Here is a 12,913-nt window from a genome sequence, read left to right as displayed (position 1 = left end):
TCGATACATATGTATAAACTTGTGTTGGAGTTTAGTCGGAAGGAAGATGGTGAATAAAGGTGTATGAAATCGAAAACTCGAACAGTACAAACAACTATTTCTACTTAATAAAATCACGTATCTTATACCTAAAGTAGATACAATATGAAATGGTTCGGTAAAGACCACTCCTTTCTTAACAATATAATGAAACTCGAATCCTTAGTCGATGACAGATTGAGTCACATCATTGCTATATGTATTGACATAGGAACGAGCGCATCTAAACTTTTTATACGAAGTCAAAAGAATAATTAAATGTAAATTTGATGACGAAGTGGAAGAAAATTAAATGGATTGTATAGAAGGGCAGCTGGAAAATGGGTGAGGACGGGTAAGCAGCGACAGCGACAACGACAGGGAAAGTGGTTTTGGAGAACCCAACCAACCAACAAACAACTCGACCAACACTGTATTGCGTTACAGATTAATATTATTCTATGTTCTTTCAAATTTTCACTTTTAATCTTCTCATTTTAATTCACCTTTAAATTTTAATTGAGTGACGAATCTATTAACCTTTTCTTTTTATTCCATTTTGGGCTTTTTTTTTTTTTTTTTTCTCTCTTTATGAAGAATATTCTTGATAATAATTATTTTTGTGTTTGGTTAACCACGAGCGAGCACGAGACAATTGTTCTTCTTGATTTGTCATTGTTCAAAAAGTGAGATAATTGATGATGGGTAGAATATGTTAAGTTAGATATAATGGCCTCTATATTCCTCTGCATCCCCTATGACATAGTCACATTACTTATGTTCTTTGCTTCTTAAGAGTGAATAATATTCCTACCGAACAAAACAAGTCTTTCCAATATTTTTTATCTTCATTCATATGCATCCTAGGAAAAGATCACCCCGTATAGAATTGCTCAAAGTAAAGCACATTAATCATGGAGTTCATATGATTGAATCACCGAAATAGAAAGTGCATCTTGTTGGTACAAGTAATAACTTAGTCATCTTATTCCAAGATGGCTCTCATTTAAATGTGGTATTAGTTCATTCAATGTACCTCTCGTTTACTCGGGTATATATAAATTTAGAGGATATTTTTTAGGATTGCGACACATTCCCGAAAAAGCAAGTAGGGTAAAAAGAGAAGAGGGTTTTTGGGTTGTTTGAAATTGTAGGGTAATGGGTATGAAAATGGGAAGACTTTGCCGTCTTGTTTGAAATATGTCTCTAAACAGTGCATTTCTTTTAGTTTTGGTCCCCAAATGAGTGTCATGACAGCCTGTTTCTTGCCTCTTCCTTTCGGCTTTGCCCTTTAGTGCTCGCCCACTTTATTTCCTTGCACAAATGGACAGGTTTTGGAGGGAAGCTGCAATGACTTTTCCCCCTCTTCTTCCATATTAGAGCTGCAAACCCAAAGTCAAACCGATCGAACCAAACCCGCTTCATATCTCTAAACTATCTTTGCCAACTAAGTCGGATCGGCTTTGGGTAGGAAGCCAATATCGAAAAAACCGAACTAGTCGAACTAAATCGACTTCATATCTCCAAACTATCTTTGCCAACTGATTTGGATCGATTTTGGTTGAGTTGTAAGTTTAAAAACGAAAGAAGTAAAATGTATTTTTTAAGTTTCGACGAGGTCTTCAAAAACATTCCTAAAAGGTAGACAGGAGAACAAAGAAATCATGTGTAGAGATAGTGTTTAGAAGCTTGATTTTCAAAAATTAAAAACTAGAACGACTTTTGAAAAATGATTCTATATTATCCTCGAGATTTGTTTAAGAGAAAAATGACATGACATATAAGTGTCATAACTTAGCGATTAGATTGGTGAAATTATTTTTATGTTAAAGACACTCAATATCATTTATTCTTAATGATTGTCTGGAACCATTTTTCAAAAGTTGTGGACTAGAATATGATTTTTAAACATATAAATACAATAAAGCTGATAGGACCCATAGAATTGTATGTTCATTTAATTAGTTCTTAAATTAGTTATATAGACATATGTATTTAATTATTTATGCGGTTGAATTTGATTCATATTCTTAAGTGCCTATTAGGGTACGATGCAGATGCAATTTGATAACATACTGTTTAACTAATCTATACTTGAAAGAGAAAGATGCAGGCACATAACGTGTTTGATTCTAGTCAAGCAGACACATTTAGATATCTTCATCGTGCTAACTTTCTATATAGAGAAGTAAGTAATGCAATGATCAACCAAAAGACAAGTTTGAATTCCACAACATACCTTCATCACCTCTTTCGACGATCCTTTAACGATTTATCGTATTCACCGACTAAAGTAGTATAATACGCGTAGTCTACTACGACCCCCTTCTCATTTCTGAGGTGAAGGAAATCTTCAGCTCTTCCACTCTTACAGTGCCCTTCCAACAGAATATTGTATGTAATGTCATCAGGAGTTACTCCTAAGTTAAGCATTGCTTCCAACAGCATATTGGCATTCTTCATCTGTCCTTGCTTGCAAAGTCCATTCATAAGCACATTGTAAGTTATCACACCAGGATTATGGCCATTTCTCTGCATCTCTTTCAGCAGCTTAAACCCCGTCTTAACATCGCCGTTCTTGCAATACCCGTCGATCACCATAGTATACGTCGCGTCGTCGGGTTTCATCCCAGCTTCCTTCATCTCCCTCAACGTCCTCTCTGCATCCATCACCCTTCCATCTCTACACAAACCTGAAATAATGGCTGTGAATGCTACATTATCAAGAACAACCCCTTCTTCATTCATACCTTTCCTAATCTCCATGGCTGATTCTAAATCTCCCTCTTTGCAGTAACCATCTATGAGCGTTGTGTAAGTGATTTTATCTGGTTTCATCCCCACCATTTTCATTTCATCAACTAGCTTCCTAGCTTTACTAACATCCCCCACTTTGCAAAGGCCATTCAAGAGTGTGTTATACATAACTAAATCTGGTTTCACTCCCATGGCTAACATTTGCTGATAAGTGTTCATGGCTGAGTCAATTCGTCCGCTCCTGCATTGCCCATCAATCAAAGCAGTGAATGTAACGTCGTTTGCCCTCAATCCTCTCTGACGCATTTCATCGAACAGTTGTTCTGCATCATCTACCTTACCTTCCTTGCATAACCCATGAATCAGAACACTGTAAGTGTAAACATCAGGATATATTCTACTCTCTTCCATGACTTTCTTCAACCTAAAACACTCATCTAAATTTCGGGATTTACAGAGACCATTAATCAAGGTATTGAAACTAACAGCTGTGGGACGAAAACCCCTCTTCCCAATTTCATCGAAGATCAACCTGGCATCTCTAATGCTTCCCTGTTTACAGAACTTATTAATCAAAATGTTGAAATACTTTACTTTAGGTGGGAATCCAGAATCCAAAATTTCCAGATAAAACGTCCAAATCGTAACAGGGGAGTTTGAATTCATCATTTTATCAAGTAAGTACTCACATCCACGAAACGGGATTTGAAAATTTCTCTTCCTGACCAACCTAAAGCACTGAATCGCATCGGAGATGAACCCAGAATCCGAATACGCAATCATCAAAGCATCAAATACAAAATTCGAACAACGCGTATCTGTAATTTCAAGAATCGCGGCGAAGATCGAAGCCGCCGAGTCCTTACCTTTGCGGGAGACGAGAAATCGGACGATCGATTGTGATTCTTCGAACATTTGATGGGCGCAGAGGAAATTAGCCATAGCGCAGTAGGATTGGAGAGTGTGGCGAAAGGTGGGGACAGAAGAGAGCCAATTGAAGAAGGAGAAGAGAGAGACAGGGGAGAGAGAGAAGGGGTTATGGTTAATGAGGTCGATGAAATGGTGGGGTTTGAAGGAAGGGAGGAGCCGCCGAAGAGAAGAGGCGAGAGGCTTTGTTTCGACGTTGTTGATGGCTGTGGAGACGGCGGCGAGTACAGGATCGGCTGCCGCCGGCGGAGGCAGTGGGGAGTGCCATGTGGAGTAGCGGAAGGAAGGTTTGGAGGGGAGGGAATTGGAGAAATTGGAGAGTTTGAATGTGGAATTGGCGGCCATGGATGTGATTCGATGAGGCCTGCGAGCGCCATTAGAGGAAGAACATAATTTCACCAGCGAGCAGTGACTGAAAAGTGGCATACTTCTATTCTCTCATTTTATACTCTCATACTTTCAAATTTCCCACCATATTTTCTTTCCCCAAAAACACTTTTTTTTCTTCCCTTCCTAATAAAAGTGTTCTTCAAGCCCACATGACTAATTTCACAATGAATAAATGGCAACCCGAGCTTAGTTTCAAAAGTCAGTGGTTCGATCTCCTGTTCTACAATTATTGAACTTAAAAGATAAAACATATAACCTAAAATGTATCAGTAAGTTCATTAAGTTCATTAAGTTCATTAAGTTCATCAAGTTCATCAGATAGAAGTTGGTTTCTTATTAATGTTTTGTGCTCGAAATTGGTTCTTCCTATCCCTATTTCATTGATGCATATCCACAAACCAATATTTGAAGTACACTAATATATAATAATAATAAGAGTTAGGAGTTCAATTGTTAGTTCGATAATGAAATCTTAAAAACAATTCACCTAAATGAAGTTGTACTAAAATGTGAGTGCACAACAATGAAGGGAAAATTGTACTAAAATGTGAGTGCACAACAATCAAGGGACAGTTTACCACTGATTAAGAATAATTAATACGATGTTAAAATATTAGGGGGGAAATGAGAAGGGGCAGTTTACCACTGATTAAGAATAATTAATACGATGTTAAAATATTAGGGGGGAAATGAGAAGGAGACAAAATCATATATCTAACCTTCCAATAGCAATCCAAAATAGCTACTCAATTTTCTAGTTCAACTTTTGATTACATGAGAGATTGACAAATCATATGCAAATTGGGTAGAAGCCTTCTCAATCGATACTCATCATAAACCAACCAATCGAATTACAAAAAGAACAAAATTTGAAGAATCAATCACTTAGAAAGCTATCAACCTAAGCGCCGTTCGACTGATTGAGACATAGATGCCAACTGACCCAAATAATAATCGACAGAGAGGCATTGCTAAATGAATCAAATGAATCAAACAAGTAGTAACTCTTAAATACCAAAGGAAGAGAGATGCAAACTCTTATTCCCATTGATAGGCCACTTTCAAAAATCCTAAAACATCACTAGAAATTTTAGGCTTTAAGCCTTCCTTCAATATGCAACAAGAGTTGATAACTCATTCCAAGCTACAATGTGGTTGAACAGCAAATCAATATCTACATTATCACATGATTCACTTCCTTCTCTCCTTTTCCTTGTCCCATCTTATAGGATATCAAAAATTTAGAATCGACTTACTATCACAAGTGTTGAGCTCTCCAATCTACTGTATAATTTGTGTCACTATCATCATCACTCAAAGAATCGTCAAGGCTAGACTCTTTAGTAGGAATTTCAGGCTCCGCTCTACTTTGTTCTACTGATTTTTTGGTCTTTAACTCCATTTTCTTCCTCTTCAACCTTTCTACTCTCTCCCTGTACGCCCTGTCAACAGAAATCCAGAAAGTTTGGTGCAATCAGGGATGAAGATTAGAAGAACAAGGCACGGGAATTAACGTGCTTCACTTACTTCTGCTCTAAGGTTTCGGCTTCCTCTATCATTTCGGCAGCATCAATCTGTAGTACATTAAGCAACAAAATGTATAATAACTCCAAGCTAATACCCTCAATCAACTAATTGACAGAGAAAGGATACAAGTTTGGTATTACCTCCTCCTCTTCCAAACGGTTATCCACCTCTTGCAAATCTTCTTGGATCAACTTTTCAAATTCCTTGTATTCATCTCTGATAATGAAGCACACACAGTCAAGCTCCTATGGAATCCCATGCCATAGATTATAAGGAGTAAAAGAGCATGCACAACAACAATATATTAATGCTGAACAAGAAGGTTGCTCATTTTTTCCATAGGTTCATATAAGATCATTTCTTAGACAATCAACAGGCAAAACCCCATTTGCAGTTTTCATCACTATCGTTGCTGTCAGTTCTCTGATATATGTGGACGTAGAGATACATATATTTAAGGAAAAGTAGTAAGAATTAAATGGGAGTCAACATAAATGATACACCATGCAATTCTGCGACCTAGTCAACAATATTAAGTGGCACAATCAATGGTCAGAGAGTCCACAGCAATATTGAAGAAAAATAGATGTTTATTGGAATATGCAAAATCAGTGCGAACACCAGGAAATGTCTAACAGAAGCAAGATAGAGAATTTCTAACGACACAGCATCATCAGTTAGCAATTTCCCAATATTCTCTCTGGTTGGCATTTACAGCCAAATAAATATAGGAACAAATAAGAAATAAAACCAAATTCAAGCAAGGAAACATGATAGAATTGTTACATGTGATAAAAGGATTAGAAACACTTGAGATACCGAATTAAAAACACAAAGTTCATAACAAGTGGGAAGAACCTACTTGACATCAGGCTTAACAAGTTTTATGCCATGTGCACGCAAATCAGCCTCTTTGTCATCAAAGAAACCTTCGGGCAGAGCTCCCTTTATTTGCTTCCCCTCTGAACCAACATTCACAGAAGATTTCTTACCAAGGTCACTGGCCTTTGCAATCACCTCTGACTGTGCAATGCTACCACTGCGTAAATCAGGTTCAGCATCCTTTCCTGGAAGAACACAAATCAAATTAGACATGTTGAAAAGTGAGACAATGCTAGACCACATCGATATGGATGACTAATGGAGATGAATTTCTGGTTATTTCCATAGAATCATAGCTGCTAAGAAAAGAAAGAACACCATAGTAGAAGTTATTTCTAAAGATGGGATTAGCCTATTGAACAATAGAGACATAGAAGACAGCATTTGTGAGTTTCTACCAACAGCTTCTTAACAAAAGAGGGGGCAACAGAAAGCTCCCTCACCTCACGAACTGGGATAGTTTTGTATGTTTGCTTCAAGACCTCTTTTATGGGGTTTATGTCTGGAATTGGAAGGTCTTTTTGTAAGTAGTCTTCTTGGGAGGGGATGTCTCATCCCTAGTCCTTATGTTATCTCTTTTAACAAATTTTCGATACTGAAGAATAAATAGTTGGAATATTATTACAAAAATTAATTTGTTCGAAGGAGAGGAGTTTGAGTTGCAGGTGGTTTTAGTATTGGTCATTGGAGCCAGATGGAAGCTTCTCTGTTTTGAACAAGAAACAATTTCTCAATGATATAATGAAAATGAAAAAATGTTCAAGGAATACAGACTATCAAATGGAGTGAAAGAAAAAGCAAAATACAAAATAGCAAGCACATCCACAAAGAAACTTTTTACTGAAAATTTGTCTAGGTGAAAATAAGCTTTATGTAAGGGTTTAGTTGGATTATATTGGGAGAGTGTGATTGTATTTGGGAAGTTCATGAGGTTTCAGACTTTGGTTTAGGATGGCCACTGGATTTGTATCAAAAAGAAGTTCGTGCTTTTGGTTGGATCTTCTGTTGGAACGGAACGGACTAGCTTTTTGCTGTATCAATACAACGATTGTCTACATTCAAAACAAAAAGGGATAGTTATGACAAATAAAATTACAACTACAATGGAAAACTAAATTCAATAAAGGGTGAAACGAAGTTAAGAAGTCATCACTTTCTTCCCTTGAGGCGCACAAGGTACTGCTAAAGTCAATGATGACACAACCATGTCACCAAGTCAAAAGCCAATTTGCTTGTATCTCACCCAACCACTACAGTCCAAGTAACGTCAGAGTAACTCTTATCCCACATATGTTTCATACCATGTGTCATTCCCATCTCATTACACGTTGAGATGGATCCCAACTCAGCAAGTTTTATTTTTAACCATGATAAAAGTGACACCTATACTATCACATGCATACATAAAAATATATATTGTAGCCGCACATAAATAAATAAAATTTATGCACAACCATGCATCTTATAGATGATTATATAATAATATATGTTCATACATCTAAAGTTTTCAGAATACCATATCTAAACTCAGATACATGCATAATAAGAATCTCGAGCATGCCTATTTCCTTACCAGTTTTAAGCCATTTGACATTCTGGTCAAAAAAATCTGAAGGAAGCACAGATGATGATTGACGTTTTGGGAACTCTGTCGACGTCCCAGTCACTGCTTTCTGCTCTTTCAAATCTATTGGTCTGCTGTTAGGGAGTTCAGCAGGAGCCGCAGCTTTAATATCGTTAACTCCAGACCTGCCTGCTGCATTAGCTTTGAGATTATTTATTGCCTGTTATTTACAATAACTTCCCATCAGTAATAAGTCAACCAGAAATCGGCTCAAATTTGGTTGGATTAGGATTTAAAACTTTATGTTCCCGATCAAGATCTAGTAGAGAAAACAAAATGAAAACAAGGGTAAGCAAAAATAAATAAATAAACAAGTAAAAGAGAAAACATCCATATGAGCATGGACTCTTGTATACTTCTACGTTCTAACAGCACAAAAAAACAACAGTCTGGTAGAAGAACAATATTCCACCCTCAATTATTTTTTAAAGAAACCTGATGGATTAGAACAGAAAAGATCATAGTCACTTTTTGTACAAACATTCCGTTTTTATCTTCTTGGTGGTGTCGCAGCAGCAGCAAATTCATTTGTAACTTCCCCTTATCTATGATTCTTCTTGATCGGAAAGCTTTTTGTCATTAGTCTCTTGGGAGACGGCAATCTCTTCCCTTGCCCTTAGTTTTTTCACTTGGAGAATGCTCAATCCCTCTAAAAACTCTATTGTTTCTCACATCCTAAATACCACATAAACAGCACATGCCCTGACCAACTACAAAAAAAAAAAAAAAAAAAAAAAAAAAAAAAAAAAAAAAAAAAAAAAAAAGGATCTTTCTTGTGAAAAGTGAGTGGAGAAGGAACTTATCAATAATTTATCTACAGCCCCTAAAAAAATGGACTCCAAACTATAGAAGCGAGACCACAACTTCAAAGAATAAAGTTGAGATTATTTGCCTTCCTCCAATGGGAAATCAAGCTATCATTGAGAAATATGAAAGAAAATATAAAGTGCATACCAAAAAAACAAACAAACAAAAGAATTCCCACAAACTACAAAGGGAAGTCCCGTCTAAAAGAAAACACTTTGTCTTCAAACGCTTTCTAGTGCCTTTCCAACCATACGCATTACAAATGCCGCCTAGCTACACAATTACATAAGATCTTAGCCTTTCCCTTCGAGAACCAACCATTTAGCACCTTGAGAAGCCAATCAGCATACAAACTGACAATCGAACTCCTTAAGAAGGAAGGTCGGGCCTTTGGAGGAAAAAGAGCAATGGAAAATAAGTGGTCTAAAGATTTACCTTCTTTGAGATAGAGATAACATGCATACAGAGAACGTGCCCAGTGCAGACCTTTTCTAGAGCTTCTCATGGGTGTTCTAAACAATGAACCCTTAAGAACCGTGATCACCTTATTGTGATTTCTCTTGTTCCCAACTTTCAACAAAGCAAGCTCCTTTTAATTCCTCCATCATCAAAACTATTTGGAAGGCGAAAGTTTTCCTCCACATTTCCTCTACTTTTTCCGTAGCAGGCCATCATGTGTAAAAGACATTTGGAGAACTATTTCCACCTGATCTACCAATCTCCTCATTGGTCTAGGCTTTATAGCATCAGCAAGGCTGCATTCATCCAGCTCAGAATAGGATCTCCTTTCAACAGGCTATATGGAGTTGTGTGGTCTGAAGTAATGACTGTTTCATCTTCCAAACCTCAACACACGACTGCTACACCTATCTAAAAATCTTATCGTTTCTCTCCAACCAAACGCACCATAAAATAGCAAATAAGCTAGCTTGCCATAAAAAAATTGTCTTTCTCCCAAAAGGGTTTACCACAAAATATTTAACAAAATATCTATCTTTGAAAGAAATATAGGATTTTCAAAGGGCTAGAATCTCATTTGGTGCTCACTCTCAGAATATTCGGTTATTATGAGGTTATGCATATCTCCGGTAACTAGGAATCCCTTATATACCCCATTTGCCTTGTGGGGATACCTCAACTTCGTCCGTAAAAACATTTCTCAGTTACCAATATTTGTTTAAAAAGAAAAAAAGAAAAAGAAAAAAAGAAAAAAAAAAGAAAAAAAAAAGGTAGGTGAAGCGATCATTCATCGACTTGAGAGTTGAGTCAACTAAATATCCAATCATTCATCATTAAAATCCGAAATAAAAGTTTACCTGTTAAACGTTGTTTTTCAAATAACAAGCGAGAGAAACTCATTTTTTTCAATGTAGAAAAACCAGTGTGCCCATGCATAATATATTTTAATAAAGATTTGATCCGGTAAAGCATCACCTCATGATGTCTGCGAGAAGACTGGTGAGCATCCCAGTAAGCCTCTGATTTCAATACAATGTCGCAAACCCTACACACAGGTTGGTCCAATTCATTGTACCTGTTCGTGCATTTTAAAATATTAAATGATGAATGTTAAACTCTATAATTTTCGAAGGGGAAAAACAGCTGAATAAGCCATGACGATTAACAATCATACAATCTTCCCCAATATCAATCGGTTAAATTATAGCTGGAGTTATGTGCCACTGCTATACATTCCTACGACACCCTTATGTAAAGAAAATAGAGAGAAAAATAGTCCGATCTACTAACGGAAAAAGAAAACTACACGCGTACTGAGCTAAATGCAAAATTAATGCGAACTATTCCATGAGAGCATAATTTCCTATTGATAACTTCCTCCTGCGAATAACCGAATAGTCTACTGCAGAACACAAATCAAAATCGGAAATAGGAGCAAAGAAAAACGAGGTAGATAGGAGAAATTCGTGAAGAACCTTGAAGCTCCCATATTCATCGATATGTACCTGACAAGAGGAGAATCGATGCGCTTTTCCTTCTTCTGGGCGTTCAATTTAGCACGAAACAATGCTTTCCTCTTGGCTTGAGCCTCCATTTGGTCTTCTTTCTTCCTCCTTGCAGACCTAGTTGAGATCGAAATATGCCTCAAACCTCATGCCCCATTCTTTGTTCTTCTTTTTTGATTCAGTAAATCACCTGACAAAAAATTTGAACTCGAAACTCGTTTACCAATAATTTTAGAGAGAGAAACTCGAGGCGGGGCTTTTATATATATATGTATATGTATGTATGTGTATGTATATATGTATGTATGTATATATGTATATGTGTATGTATGTAAATGAATAAATATTTGTAATATCGAAATTTAGTTTTTTTTTTATAAATTATTTCCCTACCAAATATTATTAAAATTATTAAGATGGTTGCATTTTCTCAATAGAAATTATTTAAAATTTCTTTAAATTTAGTAGATTTTTTAAAATAAATATATATAGAAAAAAATTTATAAAGAATTCCATCCTCCTAAATTTTTAAGGTTAATCCTTGTTCTGATTTCAATGGTGTCGTCGTTATGATCTCAATTGGGGACAATGAAATTTCACATTCCTCTTCGTGTTGTAGTCGTACATTTTCAATTATGTGCCTTGACACACTCACAACAAACATTAACACAAACTCAAATCATGTTTACATTTTTCGTCGAGCGTTGTGTCTTTGTCGGACTTTAGGCAAGGTTTTCTCCATCAGCCAAACGCAACTCATACATAATCTAAGTGTGTTCAGCCACACATGTCCGTGCATGTATGTTCAATTGTCGTTTTTTATAAGTTAAGTTCTTCTGTTTGACCTTGTCTGTATTACAGCCCAAAATCTTTCGTATGCAGCATCGCATCGCATCTCATATCATTGTCATTTTGTCACCTAGGTTCCTAGCAACATGGGGCACATATCATAATGTCATCTCAAGTCTTGGAATGTCATTGGTCGCTTGTTCGGGCATGCATATCAAGAACCAACCTCATGAGTTGACTATATTGTCAAGGCATCGAACATCCATTCATCCTAGTTCTACTTAGGCATAAATCCATTCAATGTTCATGGCGAGTCACTTATGGCTACCATATCAAATAGTAAGTGCATTTATCAACCTTCGACATATAGGTTGGGGCGCAATGTTGGCATAACCTGTGCAATCCGATGCCGTCTTTGAAAAATCTATTTTCGAAGAAAGACGCCTAAGACACTTGTCGACAACGCTCATCCATATTATGGCACATATATGTGTCATATGGTAGCTAACTTAGATAACAAAACTGGTTACACACGTTTATAATTTCTTTGTTAAGATTAAAGCTAATATTGAAACTAAAAGTATTTTTTATTAATTAATCATTGAAATTAACTCTCTAATTTGAGAGACTAAAATGTTCCCTCGGTCCCCTTCTCACCCCTTGCGGAAGGCCAATTTTCAGTTCAATTTCCCAATTCGACGTCGGATTTTTAGTGTAACGACCCAAATCTACCGCCACCAGATATTGTCTTCTTTGAGCTTTCCCTTTCGGGCTTCCCCTCAAAGCTTTAAAACGCGTTTGCTATAGGAAGGTTTCCACACCCTTCTAAAAGAGCATTTTGTTCTCCTCACTAACCAATGTGGGGCATCGTTGCTTGCACTAAGTCGGGGCCCAACAACTTGCTTTCTCCTACTTCATCCCAACACTGGGGATCGACACTTCTTTCTGTATAAGCCCTCAAAAAGTGTCATACCCAACGTCGCTTGATAACTGTGGTTATAAGTGAACTCTATGAGATGCAAGTGTGTGTCCCAGCTATCGATAAAGTCCAACATATAGGTCTTAACATGTTCTCCAGATTAAGGGTTCAATTTGCCCAACAGTTGGGTGGAATGCTGTAATAAACTTTTTAAAGCATTGAGGAAAGCCCGAAAGAGAAAGCGCAAAGAAGACTAAACTTTTTAAAGCCACGAGGAGCTCGAAAGGAAAAGCTGAAAGAGGACCATAT

The 12,913-nt window shown here is 36.8% G+C and overlaps 2 protein-coding genes across 2 annotated transcripts; both read right to left on the bottom strand.

The window, feature by feature from the left end:
- Positions 1 to 2,207: 2,207 nt before the first annotated feature.
- Positions 2,208 to 4,193, bottom strand: LOC111790015 (Pentatricopeptide repeat (PPR) superfamily protein). The gene has a single exon (XM_023670774.2). The coding sequence runs from the start codon at positions 4,126 to 4,128 to the stop codon at positions 2,263 to 2,265; it is 1,866 nt and encodes a 621-aa protein (XP_023526542.2). The 5' UTR covers positions 4,129 to 4,193; the 3' UTR covers positions 2,208 to 2,262.
- Positions 4,194 to 5,117: 924 nt separating this feature from the next.
- On the bottom strand, positions 5,118 to 11,137 carry LOC111791780 (protein ABA AND ROS SENSITIVE 1). The gene is made up of 7 exons (XM_023673255.2): positions 10,897 to 11,137; positions 10,367 to 10,466; positions 8,075 to 8,285; positions 6,482 to 6,686; positions 5,760 to 5,835; positions 5,620 to 5,666; positions 5,118 to 5,534 (listed from the first exon to the last, which is right to left on the bottom strand). The coding sequence occupies exons 1-7, from the start codon at positions 10,983 to 10,985 to the stop codon at positions 5,351 to 5,353; spliced, it is 912 nt and encodes a 303-aa protein (XP_023529023.2). The 5' UTR covers positions 10,986 to 11,137; the 3' UTR covers positions 5,118 to 5,350.
- Between the last annotated feature and the right edge of the window lie 1,776 nt (positions 11,138 to 12,913).

This window comes from Cucurbita pepo, chromosome 3, assembly GCF_057944985.1.
Source record: "Cucurbita pepo subsp. pepo isolate OVF chromosome 3, ASM5794498v1, whole genome shotgun sequence".
Taxonomy (NCBI): Eukaryota; Viridiplantae; Streptophyta; class Magnoliopsida; order Cucurbitales; family Cucurbitaceae; genus Cucurbita; species Cucurbita pepo.
This window is presented reverse-complemented; position numbering and strand designations above follow the sequence as displayed.

Bases quoted from the DNA above. Each gene is read 5' to 3' on its own strand.
- LOC111790015 (XM_023670774.2), bottom strand. From the start codon at position 4,128: ATGCCACTTTTCAGTCACTGCTCGCTGGTGAAATTATGTTCTTCCTCT.
- LOC111791780 (XM_023673255.2), bottom strand. From the start codon at position 10,985: ATGGAGGCTCAAGCCAAGAGGAAAGCATTGTTTCGTGCTAAATTGAAC. The intron at 6,687-8,074 runs GTAAGGAAATAG...GTGTTCTTCCAG, and splicing joins TGTCAAATGGCTTAAAACTG to GAAAGGATGCTGAACCTGAT. The intron at 5,535-5,619 runs GTAAGTGAAGCA...TTCTGTTGACAG, and splicing joins GCCGAAACCTTAGAGCAGAA to GGCGTACAGGGAGAGAGTAG.